The sequence below is a fragment of the Spea bombifrons genome, chromosome 7 (assembly GCF_027358695.1).
Source record: "Spea bombifrons isolate aSpeBom1 chromosome 7, aSpeBom1.2.pri, whole genome shotgun sequence".
In the NCBI taxonomy this organism is placed as follows: Eukaryota; Metazoa; Chordata; class Amphibia; order Anura; family Pelobatidae; genus Spea; species Spea bombifrons.
Genome location: NC_071093.1, coordinates 32,092,672 through 32,108,208, shown reverse-complemented (window position 1 = coordinate 32,108,208; position 15,537 = coordinate 32,092,672). Strand labels below are relative to the sequence as shown.

At 42.2% G+C, this 15,537-nt stretch overlaps 1 protein-coding gene across 7 annotated transcripts in view; it reads right to left on the bottom strand.

Moving 5' to 3' along the window:
* Positions 1 to 15,537, bottom strand: part of AGAP1 (ArfGAP with GTPase domain, ankyrin repeat and PH domain 1) — a 155,536-nt gene that overhangs the window by 56,470 nt on the left and 83,529 nt on the right. For all 7 annotated transcript variants that reach the window (XM_053470481.1, XM_053470482.1, XM_053470483.1 and 4 more), the window contains 3 exons: positions 12,669 to 12,754; positions 11,951 to 12,092; positions 10,941 to 11,075 (listed from right to left, as the gene is read on the bottom strand). In XM_053470481.1, coding sequence (XP_053326456.1) covers positions 10,941 to 11,075; positions 11,951 to 12,092; positions 12,669 to 12,754 — 363 coding nt within the window. The remainder of the gene's footprint in view (positions 1 to 10,940; positions 11,076 to 11,950; positions 12,093 to 12,668; positions 12,755 to 15,537) is intronic.

The window sequence follows — 15,537 nt, the reverse complement described above, 5'->3', positions numbered from 1 at the left end:
CAGAAAAAAAGCACAAGGATATTTGTCAAATTATTGTCGAGAGGATTACGCACAAGTACATAAAACACACACATTATATATATATATATATATATATATATATATATATATATATATATAATCACATACTTAAGTCATTTAATATTTTATATATAGAGTAGCAAGGACATCCTATATACTTAAAATTACATATTCATGTTTAGGAAGCAATATGGTATTTAAGGGGTTTTGGCCCAAATTAAAACTGGTGAGTGTGTTATAGAGGTGGGACGGCACCTTTAACAGTGGAATTAGTTTTTGGGCAATCATTACCCTCCCCCACTGCCCCCTGAGCTCCGCTAGGCCAGTGCAATGAATCCTGCAATAGCCATAAAACATCGCCCTCACAAAGCCTGACACTCTCTCCTGGCCTCCCTCCCTCTCTTGCAACATTAAAACAAATTTATCTTCATTTATGTCGCAATTACCTCTCTGGGCTGTTAATTTGCTGGAAATGGAGCTATTCTTTAATTGCTCCTATTAATGGGGGGATTTAAATGCGAGAGTAATAAGCTGTTACCTTCAGAATGGGGACAAAGTCACCCACAGCATAACAGAGGAGACGAGAACTCTCCGGAGGTCTCTACCCCAAAATCAGGGGGTGGCTGCTGGGACTGAGAGGGGCTCCTGTCCTGTAGTGATCAAAGAGCAGCTTTAACCCTTTAATGGATGGGAAATGCATTGTGCCACAGCTGAACTCAAACGGTACGGGAACGTTTATTATATTTGCTGTGAAAACATTGTAATAACACAATTTTCAAAAAGCTCTCAATGAGAGAGACAGGGGAAACAGAGGAGTAGGTACTCACTGGATACAAATGTATCACCCTCAATAATGGATATGAAAAAAAAGCAGAAAACTCAGCCAGGATAATGGTCAAAAACAGTTCTCCTCTTTATTAATGGAAACACCCCATTTTCCCATCTCATTGAGAGCTTTTTGAATATTTATTGTTGCTACTTACAGAGTGGAGTTCACATTTCTAAGCAGCTCCGGTGATCCTTTGCTATATTAACACAATTTTCAACACAATTTTAAATTTATTAAATATTAAGCGCTGCGTAAACTGTTGGCGCTATATAAATAAAAGATAATAATAATAATAATAATTACAGATCTTACCTGTATCAGATCACAAATATATTTTCAAAAAATTGGTGCTCGTTTTTTATTTATTATATATATATATATATATTTTTAACACTGCTAGTTTTAGCGTGTTTATGTTTTCCGATATCTGCATATTAGCCATTTGTATGTCTTCTAACGGCTCAGGCGGAACTGCCCAGACACTAACTTAGTAACTAGTGAAAGTCTATAGAGGAACAAACTTCATCAGCATGGCCATAAAGCATTAGCTCAGTGTGGTGCTTTGAGATATATCTGTCATAGATCTGTACATCTATCTATACATATATACACACATATGGTACAGGGCATGTTAGTGCTGAACAGGAATATGGTATATGTTCCAGTATACGGTCACTAGCGGCGATCCAACACACGGCTACGACCATGTCAGAGCACACGCAGTAAGCTAGTGTCCCACAGTAACCCAACTCACAATATACAGTATTAGAAACAATACTGATCAACCAGACCATCTCTACAGCCCAAGTACCCAATGGACACATAGCTGCTTCTAAATATAAGTCTATCTGGGACTTATCACAAGGTTGTTCCTTTGAATCCTAAATAATAAATTGACACAGATGGGGTGTACTGCCTGGCTGTGCAGGCAAAGCAGTCTCGCAGTCACAGGTACCCGCTGCTTCCACCTGGTGGTAGGATAGTGTTCATGCAATAAATAAAGATTAACTTTTTTGAGCTCCCAGTACTCTGTAAGGGGAGATATTTGGGAGATGGTTCAGAGATGAGGTTTTATTATGTTTTGCATACAAAGGCTGTTTACAACCACCAACGGTCACAAAAGGTATATCACTTAGACCTAAACAAAAAAAAGCTCTGTATATACCTGTCACTTAATAAATGTGTTAACTAGTTTAGATGCTTAAAATGTGTCAATGAAACAAGGACTTTTACCCACCTATTCTAACCTAAAACTATAATCATAATCACAGCACCGACCCCTGTGCATACTGGACTTGTAAGACATTCATCCAGAAGAACCCTGCTATCTTCTCATGCATAGAGTGTGGAGCTCTAATAACACCTGCAGCTGGTGAACCTACGCCGTTGGTAGATACAATTTAAGCCCCTGTGACTCTTGTGCCTATCTCATCAGGAGTCAGACAGAAACCTTCTCCTTCTCAACATGTTTGGAATATTTATGGGTTGAGGATTAGTCCAGAATCACTATTAACATCTCGTTCTGAAGCTTCATTTTGCAGCTCTCTCACCCTTGCACAACTCAAAGCTCATCCAGACAGACAAGTAATGCCCGGAGGGCACATTAATATACCTCAAAGGTTACAAGATATGGCCTGTTGGCTCCTGCCTGCTTATTTCATGGGTTATTACCAACCTCTACTAGTCAGAGGCTGTATGTTATAGAACAACAGCACCACCTGCTGAACAGAACAGGAACTGCAGCGCTCATACTTAATATATCGAGAACAAGTTTAAAGCACAAAGCAAGTATATTTTCTCCATACTAACTATAACTGAATCACTGCAGATTCATGTGCTGGCTACACTGGTTATGTTTTTACAAGCTTAGATTTGGTTAGTTTTTCCTATCTTTTTTTTTAAATCATGATTGATTTTTTTGGATTGTAAGCTGGCAAGCAGGGCCCTCTTTACAAAGTGTATCAGCGTGTCTTGTTATTTTGTAACACTTTTTGAATGTATGTATATTGTATTAAAGAACTGTGAACATTGTTGGTGCTATATAAAGGGAGAATAACTTGTATTATATGCAAGGACATGTGTGTGTGTAAGATTCTGCATGTAACCTTATGTTATTGACAAACATGAACAAGAGAAGCGAGTAATTGCTTACTGCCCAACAAAGATAATGTGCTTTTTATGAATGATTACAAGGGTCTGGCATTTTATTCCAATGCTCTTTTTTTTCTCTTATGCGCCCAACGTACAAGATGTACCATGTTTTTTTGTCATAGATGCTGTGTTATAGAAACAATTTCCAGTCAACTTACAGAATGTGCTGGGGCCCCCAATCCATGTCTATTAGAACATATCAATCTATGCGTGCAGTTATATATGGAGCCAAGGAACATTTTTTTTTTATTTTACTAGCAAATATTAATTCACATGTAAACTATGTTTTCATATTAAAAAAACTATGATTGAGAAAAATGCATTTCTTGTTTTTATTTCCTTTTACTTGCCAATCTGACCCCCAGATATGCCTTATACCTCCTATATGCCACTCTGCCCCCCCAGGCATACCAATGCATCCCTGAAAAACACGTTGTCTTACATTCAAGCAAATACGGTATATTCAACCTGCACAGCGAGCACAGAGTTCTCAGGAGGGCCAAAGAGGCCCTCTTCAGAACAGGTGGTTGGAGCCATATTACATATGGTGCATGTTGACACTCCATAGAGTTAACAGTGAATTCTGTAGGATTACATACTTTGTTATAAAGGTGTAGCCAGGCAATGGAGAGAGTAGGAGTAAAACAAAAGTATAATAAAGTGACAAATAAATATGAGTAGGGCCTTGTTTACAGTGGGTGGGTTATGTGGGAGTGATCACAATTAAATCCCCCCAAATATTCACCATTAAAGTAATAACCTATGATCAGAACCTTGTGATATTCTCGGAGCTATATGATGGGGAAGCCTGCCAATTCAACATCAATAACTGAAAACAGGGACCCAGACTTTAGAGCCAGTAAATGTGGCATGGGTTCTCTGTATACACCACTTGTGAACACATCTGTTTCAACCGTTTCGACTGAACTTCCTGCTCAGGTTGGACTATCCAGAACCGTGGCCTGTTTCCAGCACCTAAGGCCAGGGGATCATCGGCCCTAGTCTGGGGACACATTAAACAAAACGTATCATACTGAGGAGGATGTGCTAAAGAAAAAAATACAACGTACGTTCATTTTCCCTAACATGCACCAGTATTTTAAAATAATACGAGAATTTTTTATGTGCTCGGCTACTAATATGCCAACGTGCAACTGAAGCTGAGGTTGCCTGCGGCATTACCGCTATTGGATCATTATAACGAAATTAAGCTCTCATGGCGTGTTCTGAACAGTTAGCAGCTGGGGTGCAGGACTGGGCTAGAAACACACGTAATGTACTTGGAAATTAGTAATCCAGATGAACGCTGGCTTTTCCTGAGGCACGCTGTCATTTAAAGCCGAGCGAATGCAATTTACTAATAGATCTGTCCATTCAATGAATTCCTTGTAACGCTCCCGTCATTCTAAAGTGCAAACATATAACAATAATCCCAAACCAGATACCATGAATAAGGGAAGCGCGTGAAGATTAATTTAATAAACCACTGTTTTTTGGCACGAGGGCCACATATATATATATATATTTCTTTTTACATCTTTTCGCAGGCCAAAAGGAAAAAAAGTTAGTTTTATAAATGAACGAACACATTTTATTTGAATCTTTTTAGGGTAATCAGCACTCTTTTACGGCTAGTGCCGCAGCCACACATATTCGGATGGCCAGCCTTAAGACCGGCCCCGGGGTGAGGCAGCCTACCAGCACCCCTGTAGACCAGTCTAACCTGGGCGGATAAAAACCTGTGGCTGTAGATTGGAGACCCCTGCATTAAAGGAACAGTAAACCCCAATTGGATTTTAAATTAAAAATAAATGGAAACGAAAGATGATACAGTAACTGGTTCCTTACCTTTACAAACATAGAAAGCGACGGCAGATAAGGACCATTCGGCCCATCCAGTCTGCTCAACCTCTGAAAACTTTCCTTAGTACCTGGCCTTATGCTATATCTAGCTTGGCCTTATGCCTATCCCATGCTTGCTTAAATGTCTTCACTGTATTTACCACTTCTGCTGGCAAGGCTATTCCATGCATCCACTACCATTTCAGTAAAGTATTATTTCCTGGTGTTACCTTTAAACCTTTGCCCCTCCAGCTTAAGACTGTCCTCTTGCTGTGGTAGTATTTCTCCTTTTAAATAAACTCTCTTTAACCCCTTAAGGACAATTATTACTCGTAGTATATTGCGGGACAATGGCTCTTTTAACGTTTTTCAGTGTTACTGTTTAGCTGTGATTTTCTTCTTTCTCATTTCATGCTCCCACACATATTATATATTGTTTTTTCAGGTCAAACAGGGCTTTCTTTAGATACCATTAATTTTATCATATCAACTAATTTACTAATAAAAAAAATGATAAAATATGGGGATTTTTTGTTAAATTACTTTTTCTCACTTTTTAAACAAGAAACTTTTACTCATCTGCAAAAACGAATGAAAAAACCTGCTAAATAGATTCTACTATTTGTCCTGAGTTTAAAAATACCCAATGTTTTTATGTTTTTTTGCTTTTTTCTGCATGTTATGGGGCAATAAGTACAGGTAGCGTTTTGCTATTTTCCAAATCTGGTAATTCTCCCCACATGTGCCATTTCGGGTATCTTTGAAGCCGGCCAATGCAATTTACCCCATCAAATCATATATTTTTAAAAACTAGACACCCCAAAGTATTTGAAATGCTGGTATTTTAACCCTTTCCATGCACTAATTTTACCACCAGCCTTTGTGAAACTTTATGGTAGTACATTTTTTTTTGTATTTTTTTCACACATGTTGTACAGGTATAAATTTATCGCTCCTGGTATATGTTCGTGTCAAACAACACCCCAATATCTCCTGAGCGCAGTGATACCCCCCATGCACCTTTGTGAGGTGTGTATTTTTATGCCATTTAGACATCTGATCCTACTGCCCCCATGTCCAATATTTGGGACAATTCAATTTACCCCATCCACTCATGCATTTTTTTTTTATAAGAGACACCCTATGGGCATTTGCAATGCCAATATTTTAACTCTTTCCATGCTGGAATTTTTGTAAAGATAAAGAATTTTAGGACTTGCTTATTAAAAACTTTTTTTTTTGGCGACAATGGGGATTTTTACATGTTACCATATTTTTTAAATTTTTTTTTAACATTTTTGAACAATAATTGTTTTTTAATTTTTTTTATTTTTTTTATTTTACTAATCACTCTGATTAGTGAGCTGGGCTCCATTGACCTTGCATGGTTGGATGCAGTACCTGCATTCAACCTGCAGGAGGAGCTCAAGAGTTCTCAAGAGGGTCTGGATAGACCCTCTGAACTCAGATCTATTGTTAATGCCATCCTGTGAATGACAGCAACGTCATTTACAGAATGGCACTTGTGGTTGCTCTTCGGAGCAATCACAAGGCTATCGGGGTAGGGGGTTGTGTTGCTTAGGAAGCGATTCCGATCGCTTCCTAAGCTGTTTTAGCCGGGCGCAATCTTTGATGATCGGTGCGGCGGTGGCCACTTGTGAGGCTTCCATGGATGCTGCAAAGCCGGCGATGCAGCTATTTAACGGCAGCCCGTACATGTACGGGCATTGTCGTTAAGGGGTTAAGTATTTAAATGTTTCTATCATATCCCCCGTCACGTCTTTCTTCCAGGCTATATATGTTTAGATCCTGTGTCCTGGTAAGTTTTATCCTGTAATCTATGAACCATTTTATTATCCCTTTTATGAACTTTCTCCAACATATCGCTATCCTTCTGGAGATCCGGTCTCCAGCGCTGTACTCAATACTCCAAGTGAGGTCTCACCGGTGCTCTGGCATCCATGCTCTTGGTATGGATATGGCCAAGTAACAGATCCATCCTCCACAGGGATGCATTAGAACACACATTTGCCCAAATATAGATAGACTTCCCCCCCCCACTTTAAGTCTTTAAAGTGTGGGTGTGGCATATATTCGGGGTTTAGCACAGGGATGTGCAATTCGTATCGCCCGACGACTGGGACATACGCCCAGGACATGCAGGGCGGGTGTTTTTTTTTTCTTCATTTAGCAGCGCTGCAGGGGACCTGGATCCTACTCTCCAGCAGCCGTGGACGTCTGTGCGATGCGCGTAGACAGCCTCCGATGCCAGCACTTCCGCAGGGGCTTCTATGATGGAGCACCGGCGTGACATATCCTTCTGGTGCTCCACCATAGAAGCCCCGGAAGTGCCAGCAGTGGAGGTTTGCTTGCATCGCCACAGCCGGTGACAAGCCGGCCCTGCTAGACACCAGAGAGTCTGGGGGTGCATTGGTAAGTCTGGGGGTGTGGCATTTCTAGGGAGCAGAGTGGCATATCAGGGGGGCAGAGTGGTATTTCTAGAGGGCATATGTGCGGGCAGATTGGCATTTTTAGGTGGCAGAGTGGCATATCTGGGGGACAGAGGGGAATATACCGTATTGGCTCGAATATAGGCCGCACTTTTTTCCCCCACTTTAAGTTTTTAAAGTGGGGGTGCGGCCTATATTCGGGGTCTAGCGCCCGACGCCCGGGACATGCAGTCCCGGGCGCCGGGCAGGCAGCGGGGTTAAGATACAGATCCCCCGCAGCGGTGCAGGGGACCTGCATCCTTCTCCCCGATACGCTCAGACAGCCTCCCCTGCCAGCACTTCCCACGGGGGGGAGTACCGGCACGGGAGGTTATCTAAGCGTTTTACCTCTGCCCACCCCCGACTTACCGGAGCAGACTCCCGGCTGTCTTGCGGGGCCGGCGGGAGACATTTACGCAATACGCAAATGCAACTTCCGGTAACGGTACCGGAAGTTGCATACGCGTATTGCGTAGATGTCCCTCGCCGGCCCTGAAGACACCCGGGAGTCTGCTCCGGTAAGTCGAGGAGGGGGGGCAGAGGAGGACAGCGGCAGCGTATCGCGGGGAGGGAGGACAGCGGCAGCGTATCGCGGGGAGGGAGGACAGCGGCAGCGGATCTCGGGGAGGGAGGGCAGCGGATCTCGGGGAGGGAGGGCAGCGGATCTCGGGGAGGGAGGGCAGCGGATCTCGGGGAGGGAGGGCAGCGGATCTCGGGGAGGGAGGGCAGCGGATCGCGGGGAGGGAGGACAGCGGCAGCGTATCGCGGGGAGGGAGGACAGTGGCAGCGTATCGCGGGGAGGGAGGACAGTGGCAGCATATCTCGGGGGGGAGGACAGTGGTAGCATATCTCGGGGAGGGAGGACAGTGGCAGCATATCTCGGGGGGGAGGACAGTGGCAGCATGTTTTTTTTGGTGCTTTTTTAAAGAAAAAAAACTTTTTCTTTAAAAAAGCACCAAACTTTTAGGGTGCGGCCTATATACGGGGGCGGCCTATATCCGAGCCAATACGGTATATAAGTAAGGTGGATTATGAATTAAGGGGGACCTTAAAATGGCTATTGGTTTTCCAAAGTTCTGTCTGTATGTAACATATGCTGACAATCCTGCATAATAGATACTAAACATGTTAAAATACATGTATTCCTATGTATCAGGTAAAATACTGTTTTACCATTCCACAAAAGTGTATTTTTTCTTTAAAAATAAATGTATCTTTAAAATAGCACCAAACTTTTAGGGTGGGGCCTATAATCGAGCCAATACGGTATATTTTTTTTTTTTTTTTAGTATATATCAGTAGTATACATATAAAGGCTGACATCCTCATTCAGAGGTAGTTTCAGCAATAGATGAGTAAGTGGCTTAGCTAGTACAATGTATGGGGGTATTTTACACGCTGATCCAGCTCTATACTCATCTGGGGGAATTTAATAGTAGGGAACCAAACAGAATTGGTTAATCGTGGGAGACACAAAAACAACCCACTTGGGTCTTGGATTCCCAAGACATTACAGAACACATCACTCTTAAAACTTGGAGCTGTTCTTCCACAGCAGAGCCATTTAATGATGTGCAAAATACACAGGGGGATCATGGAGCGCAAAACTAATTGTAGCTCAGCATAAATGGCACTTGCCTCATCTGCAGACTTTAAAGCATCCCAGTACAGTTAAGGGTATTAGCCCCATAATGGTGGTTACTACATGAAAATATATCAGGATACAACTAATTCTTTGAGTTCTTGGTAATCTTACAGCAGTGAATCCGCAACAAAATACTTTTTTTCTATGCTAGTTGTATACCATCCATGTTCACATTTGTGTTTAGTGTTAACAGAACCAGAATGAAAAAAGAACCCTGTGTTAAAGATGGTCCTACCAAAAGGGACACTTCAGTTCTAGAACGCCTGAGTATTGTAGAGAATTTTACGATGGCTCCATGACCAAGGTTTCAGTTTGATATAAACTTTCCAGTTTGTTTCCTTTGGTTTTCTAAACTTTCCTTTCTGAAAACAACATTGTGGCTTTTATTATAAGAAATGTATGTTCCTGTCCCACACCTTGTAAGAGTGCTATGGGGACAATGTCACTTCTGGCATCGGAGCTCATTTGAGTAGCATCTACTTCAGTATGTGCTATTCCTTACAAGCCCAACAATAACCAGATGCAGCCCTCAAATATTATTGTTGCAAATTTATCAAACATACACTTTCAAAAGCTCCACAAAGAATCATACCAAAATGGTATATTACACAGGTAAAATGATAATCTACAGTCGTGGTTCTATGGTTTATCAGGACATAATAAAAATGATCTGTTCCTTAACGGGTCTAAAATTAGGTGAATACAACCTCAGATAAACAACAGATGACATTACACCGTGTCATGATTTACTCAACAGAAATAAAGCCAAAATGGAGAAGCCATGTGGGAAAAGTAACTACACCCTTACTGCCTCCATAGGAATTGAGATGCTAAGTAGCACACATGTATTGCTAATCAAATGCCCTTGATTAATTAATCATCAGCAAGTGTGACCACCTCCATAAAAGCCAAAGTTTTAGTAGTTTTCTGGTCTGGAGCATTTGGATGTGTGTTAACAAAATACCAAAGAGGAAAGACATCAGCAATCATCTTAAAGAAGCAATTTTTGCTGCACATCAATCTGTAAAGGGTTATAAGGCCATTTCCAAACAATTCAAAGTCTAGCATTCTAAAGTGAGAAAGATTATTCAAAAGTGGAAAACATCCCAACAGCATCCCAACATTTTTCACACATGGCTTCTCCAGCTTGGCTTTATTTTTGTTGAATAACTCATAACACGGTGTAATGTGTCATGTGTTGTGGTTCATATGAGGTTGTATTTACCTAAATGTTTTAGACCTGATAAGAAACAGACGGTTGTTATTATGTCCTGATATGTAAAACATTAGAATTCAAAGAGGGTGTACTTTCTTTTTCACACAACTGTATGGTACTCCCTCATTAATGTGCAAGGGCGAATTTGACATGTGGTGTGTGTCATTACTGCCAGAAGATGGAGCTCTTGCATTAGATACACTAGCAGATTTCAGACATTTCTACTAATAAAATCACACACCCCTGTTAAAAATGCCAGGTTCTTGTGATTTTAAAGAATGAGACAAAGATAAATCATGTCAGAACGTTTTCCACCTTTAATGTGACCTATAACGTGAACAATTCAATTTCAAAACACACGGTATCCACCGTACTGTAGCTAAGCGGCTTAAAGCAAACAATTTATTTCTGGTGACCATGGAACAGTTTTGAAGTGCTGATATGGGTAGCGGGTACTTACCGTCTTTAATTCATCAGGAATTCACCAGTGTAGGAGACCTATTTCAGGGGCAGTTGGATATTGGGGTGAACAAGTAACAACTTGTGACAGGGATTAAGGGATTTTGCGCAAATAGTATTTGGAACACTGCCCACATCCACACACTAGGTTGCTATTACTCTGATATTTTTTGCGTATCATCTTCGTATATTATTTGTAACTACAGCATTGATAAATTGCATAATCTGTGTTTATTTGTAATACATCACTTGCCATCCATTCTGGCTGTGCTTGTAGCTCCCACTTACCATCCTGGAAGACTCGTTCCACATTTAGCCCATAGGTGGCGCATGTCTCATAGTAAGTGCACCTCTTCAGGTCATTGGAAAGCTTCCGTGCGCGCCCGTCATCTATAACCCGAGGATTACTGCAACTGATGGCGTCTGTTAGGGGAGAGGTAATAAACACCAGGCTGTCAGCTCTGGGAGGACGGTCACATCATCCACATCAGCGCACTGCAATCCATGTACACACAGGTAAACGTTTGCTTCTGGTTTTATGCTAACCAAACAAATGCATGATTAGATCCGACACTGAGAAATCTAACTTCTTCTACATGTGAAAACTGGGGTATTGATATGCCTAAAGTTTCATAAGTTGCAGAACCATCTAGATCTCATTTTTCTTTAAAGCCTGTGAACAAAAATATACTTAGTACTGTGCTGTACATAACAGAAAGACAAATGGACAAGTCGACGGACCCCCAATCCATTATACCCTGGTAGATAATTTTAAAGTGTTAAAAGAGGAGTTGCTAGGCTTTGTTGAGAAAAATCTAAGACATGCATGGCTACCTTCCTTTTATTTATTAGACAGGTGTCAGAAATGAAAAAAAATCATACATAAAACTTAAAAGTTGAACACCAAATTACAAAAACAAAGATAACAAATACTAGACTAGTGCTTTATTGAATTATGGCTTATCTCCTATGTCACCACTCGCCTTTAAATCTTACTGCACGGAACCATCACACCTTAGGGTTCTTTACCTGTGAGCCACTAAAAACCAAAGAAAGTAGTTCTAATCTAAAGATACATATTGGGTGTATGATTATCACAGTCACTGACTCAAATTCAGTAACTTGGTTAGTTGTTTCTGAGAATTAGAACTAGTTATTTTATGAGTGCACTGTGTCATATTTATAATGTTGCAGTTAGCTACGCTCCCTGTAGAGGGTGCTATGCTGCCATTAATGAAAGGCCTCTGTTACGATAACGTTTTCTTTAGTTTGGCAGAGCAGATGCCACATTCACTTACCCTGAGTGCCCACCAGCACCATTGGAATTTCGTTGGTGTTGCGGTAGTTGGCGAGGCGGCTGTAGTAGTGGTAAACAGTCTGGAAGCTGATCTCATCTTCCAAGCTGAACACAAAGATTACAGCATCCACCCACATGGCAAACTAAACAAGGAGAGAGACAGGAAAGTGAGGGAGTAAAACGATACAAATGACAGACTGGAAGACAGTACAGGTCAGTTCAGGATGACCAGGAAATCGGGAGAGAGAGTAAAGGAAGCAGTGGGGTAAAAAAGAAGATAGGAGTAAAGAGGAAGTAACTACGGTACTGGAGGTGAGCAAGGTTATGATGTGTCCACAATATAAATGCGGCAAGTAAATATTTAAAGCAATTTTGGAGATCTGGAAGCTACAGGTCATATTTGCCCTTCAAGCTGAAATGCATTACGATAAAGAATGGTGGTCTGCTTTCCAAATGACGCAGCTTAATACTAGTGTAAAGGATAGTTTATCATCTCCAGTCCTCAGCAACCCTAGTACAGGTCTTCTACTTTTCCTCACAGGAACATAAGTGGCCCTATGTGGACAGGTGTGGACAACATGAGATTCCAGTGTACTTCTCTGAGAAGAGCCAGGTATTTGAGGATCAATGCTGGGAAATTCTGCTCAAGAAAAGTCGTCATAAAAGACAGAGCTTGCATGGTTTGTAGAAGTAAAGTCAAACCGGGAGAGACCCGTTACCTGTGCTTCTGGAGGTCCTCCCTCATCCCTGATCAGCAGAAGGTAGCTTTGTCCATCAACCACAATTTCTTTCTTGAACCTACCACCTGCCACATTAGTGAAATAGTTAAACATACAATAAACAGATGAGGGGCAATAAAAGGGATGAAGAAACGTATCAGGTCTTTGCTTGCGGAAGAAGTTCTACTGTAATCCAGCAGATACTGAAGTTGATTAGGTGCACAAGGTGAGGAATACCAGATCAATTTACAGGCAGATAACCCGTACATGTACTATCCTCAACCTTTTATCTTTACATAGCCTGTATGGGTTTAGATTAATAAAATTGAAGAGAACACTTTCTGTGATAAGTGTCTATAATTAGTAAAATAACAGTGGGTAAAATATGGCTTCACTGGCAGGAATTCCTACAGAACAAACTGCTTTTTCCCTTCAAACCATGGGCTACGTATTTGGGCTAAAACCCAGTGGCAGCTCGGCAGGGTGAGGATGGTGGGACCAGCAGAAAGAGGTGATGCCGCCCCCCAAACGCTGCTTTAACAATGAGCTGCACGTCTCTAACGCTAAGTGGTGCATTTTCTTGTGTCCCTGACGGGAGAATATTCTTCCACAAGGAAAGCCTGGTTTGGTCCAAGAGGTGGTTTAAATGAGAGGTCAGGAGACAGTAACAATACGGCTAGGACCACCAGACAGGGCAGGGCTGCTATCACACAGCTAGTAATGTGCAGTGAACACGCAAACCATAATGGATTTAAAGGGACCTGGCGTTAAATCCTCCCCACCTGGAATAAAACACTTTCCTAGTAGCAGCCCTGCCCTGGAGGTGGATTCTACTACAGAGGAATCACAGGATGAAAGATGTGGGACCAGAACGGGACAATGAGAGACTTAAACAGTGACAAAGCAGAACCACACAGTGACCCACACACCCCACGCACCAGCCACCAGCCTGACCTACGCAGAAAGCACCATTAAAACCATCATAATCAGATTACACCTATATTCCTAAAATCCACAAATCTATATTCGCAAAGAACGTCTTAAAAAGCTGAACAGGCTGCCAATCACCCCGGATTCACACTGTCCATACAATGCACCATACCTTTATCCCCCCCCCCCCGCGTTACTGCAGACCCCTAGCACCAAGCGCATTCAATCAATCAAACCGGGTATCTCTAAGAGAGGCTTCTCCGTGTTCCTAACATGATCTTAAGTGCCTCTTTCACCACAAGCAAAACCAAATCACGGTGACCCGGAGGCCCAACGCTTGACCTCCACGGCATTAGGCTATCAGTAGGGTAGATGCAGGCGCCCAATCTGTGGAACGCGGGACTCAGGCTCAACACCCCAGCAATTTTTCACTATCACAGACAAATATATCATTAAGAGAAGATAAGGGCTGACATGCAAGACAACTGTGGAGGAATTATTCACTAAATGTGGAGTCAGCAGGTGAGCTGTGGTAAAACACACAGGCTTAAAGTGGCAGTAATACTGGGGTAAAGGGTGTTTCACTTAGAATTGCTGCCTCATGGCAGGTGGTACCCCGGGTATACTGCGCATGTGGGCGCGTGCACACGGAATATCACATGCATTCTCCCCTAGCCCAGGAGCACATGATTAAACCTTCTCAGCTGCCATCAGATGCTATTTAATCAGACAACCAAGTATCCTTCCTAAAAACAGGGTGGAATGGGTGGAGCGCTGCATATAATAACCCTTGTACAGCGCAGCGGAATATGATGGCGCTATATAAAACAATAAATAATAATAAGGTATGAGGAACACAAGAGACCCAAGAAGTTTAAGGGGTGTCTGTTTTTTTTATCCTTTGAGGTTAAAATCTTCACAAAACGGCTTCATTAACTGAGTGAAGGTAAATTCTTGCCGTGTATCTGGGATGCCAGAAAGGGAGCAATGTGTTTAGGTTGCTATCCCCCCCGGGGCTGCTCTTCACCCGACTGGGATCCTATTTGGAGTTTCCACGCGGCCCTTTTGGCTGACATTGTGTTCGCCAAATGCCCACCGTAATACACAACTCCAAAATAAAATTCACAGGCGGAACAGGCATCGTGTAGTCCGTTATGGAGCAATGCATTGGACGGCTTGCCAGACTTTTAAGTGATAATTATTCTTTACCACTATGAGTGCCACGGGGTAAACTAAGGTAAAGGGTACCATTCAACAGACCATCCGCCAATCTGGCCCCCCGCTGTGTTAACAGTGTAAGGACATTGAATGGATTTGGGTGTCCCCACCAACAGCAAGTGTTTGCAGACCAAGTATATGGGATGACTTATCACAAACACATGTTCAGAAGACAGAAAGAAAAAAGCACTGACAAGAGAAAGAGCTGTAAGATACAGAGTCCAGACGATCCGAGACAGAAAGAGAACGGTGAACGGAAAAAAACTATCGTAACAAATACAGAAGAAGGGGAAAAAATAGCTGGCCGAGGCAGATAGAGACACACAGGGTGGAGGAGTAAGGCTCAGGGAAACGGACAGGGATGGGTCAGATAAAAGCATATCGTGAGCGGAGAGAAGGATGAGAGATCTGTGCGCTGTACTTATAACATGACAGATAAGCTATGGACAGAGCCGCTTCGCTCCAGTACCGCTTCAGCCACCACATCAAGAGTAAAGCCATATACTGGAGCGGAGGATGAACTCCCTCCTGAGTGACGTCACCCCGGGAGGGCCTGTGTCTAGACACTAAACACTGACAGGTTGGCTCGCTATCAAACTTTGGTCAAAGATCAACAATGTTTTACTGAAAAACAAAAGCAAATGTACTATTTAAAACTATTTGAGAACTTCTTCCAGGTTTTGAGACCAAAACACGCCAGTTACGGTGATCCTCCCAACGT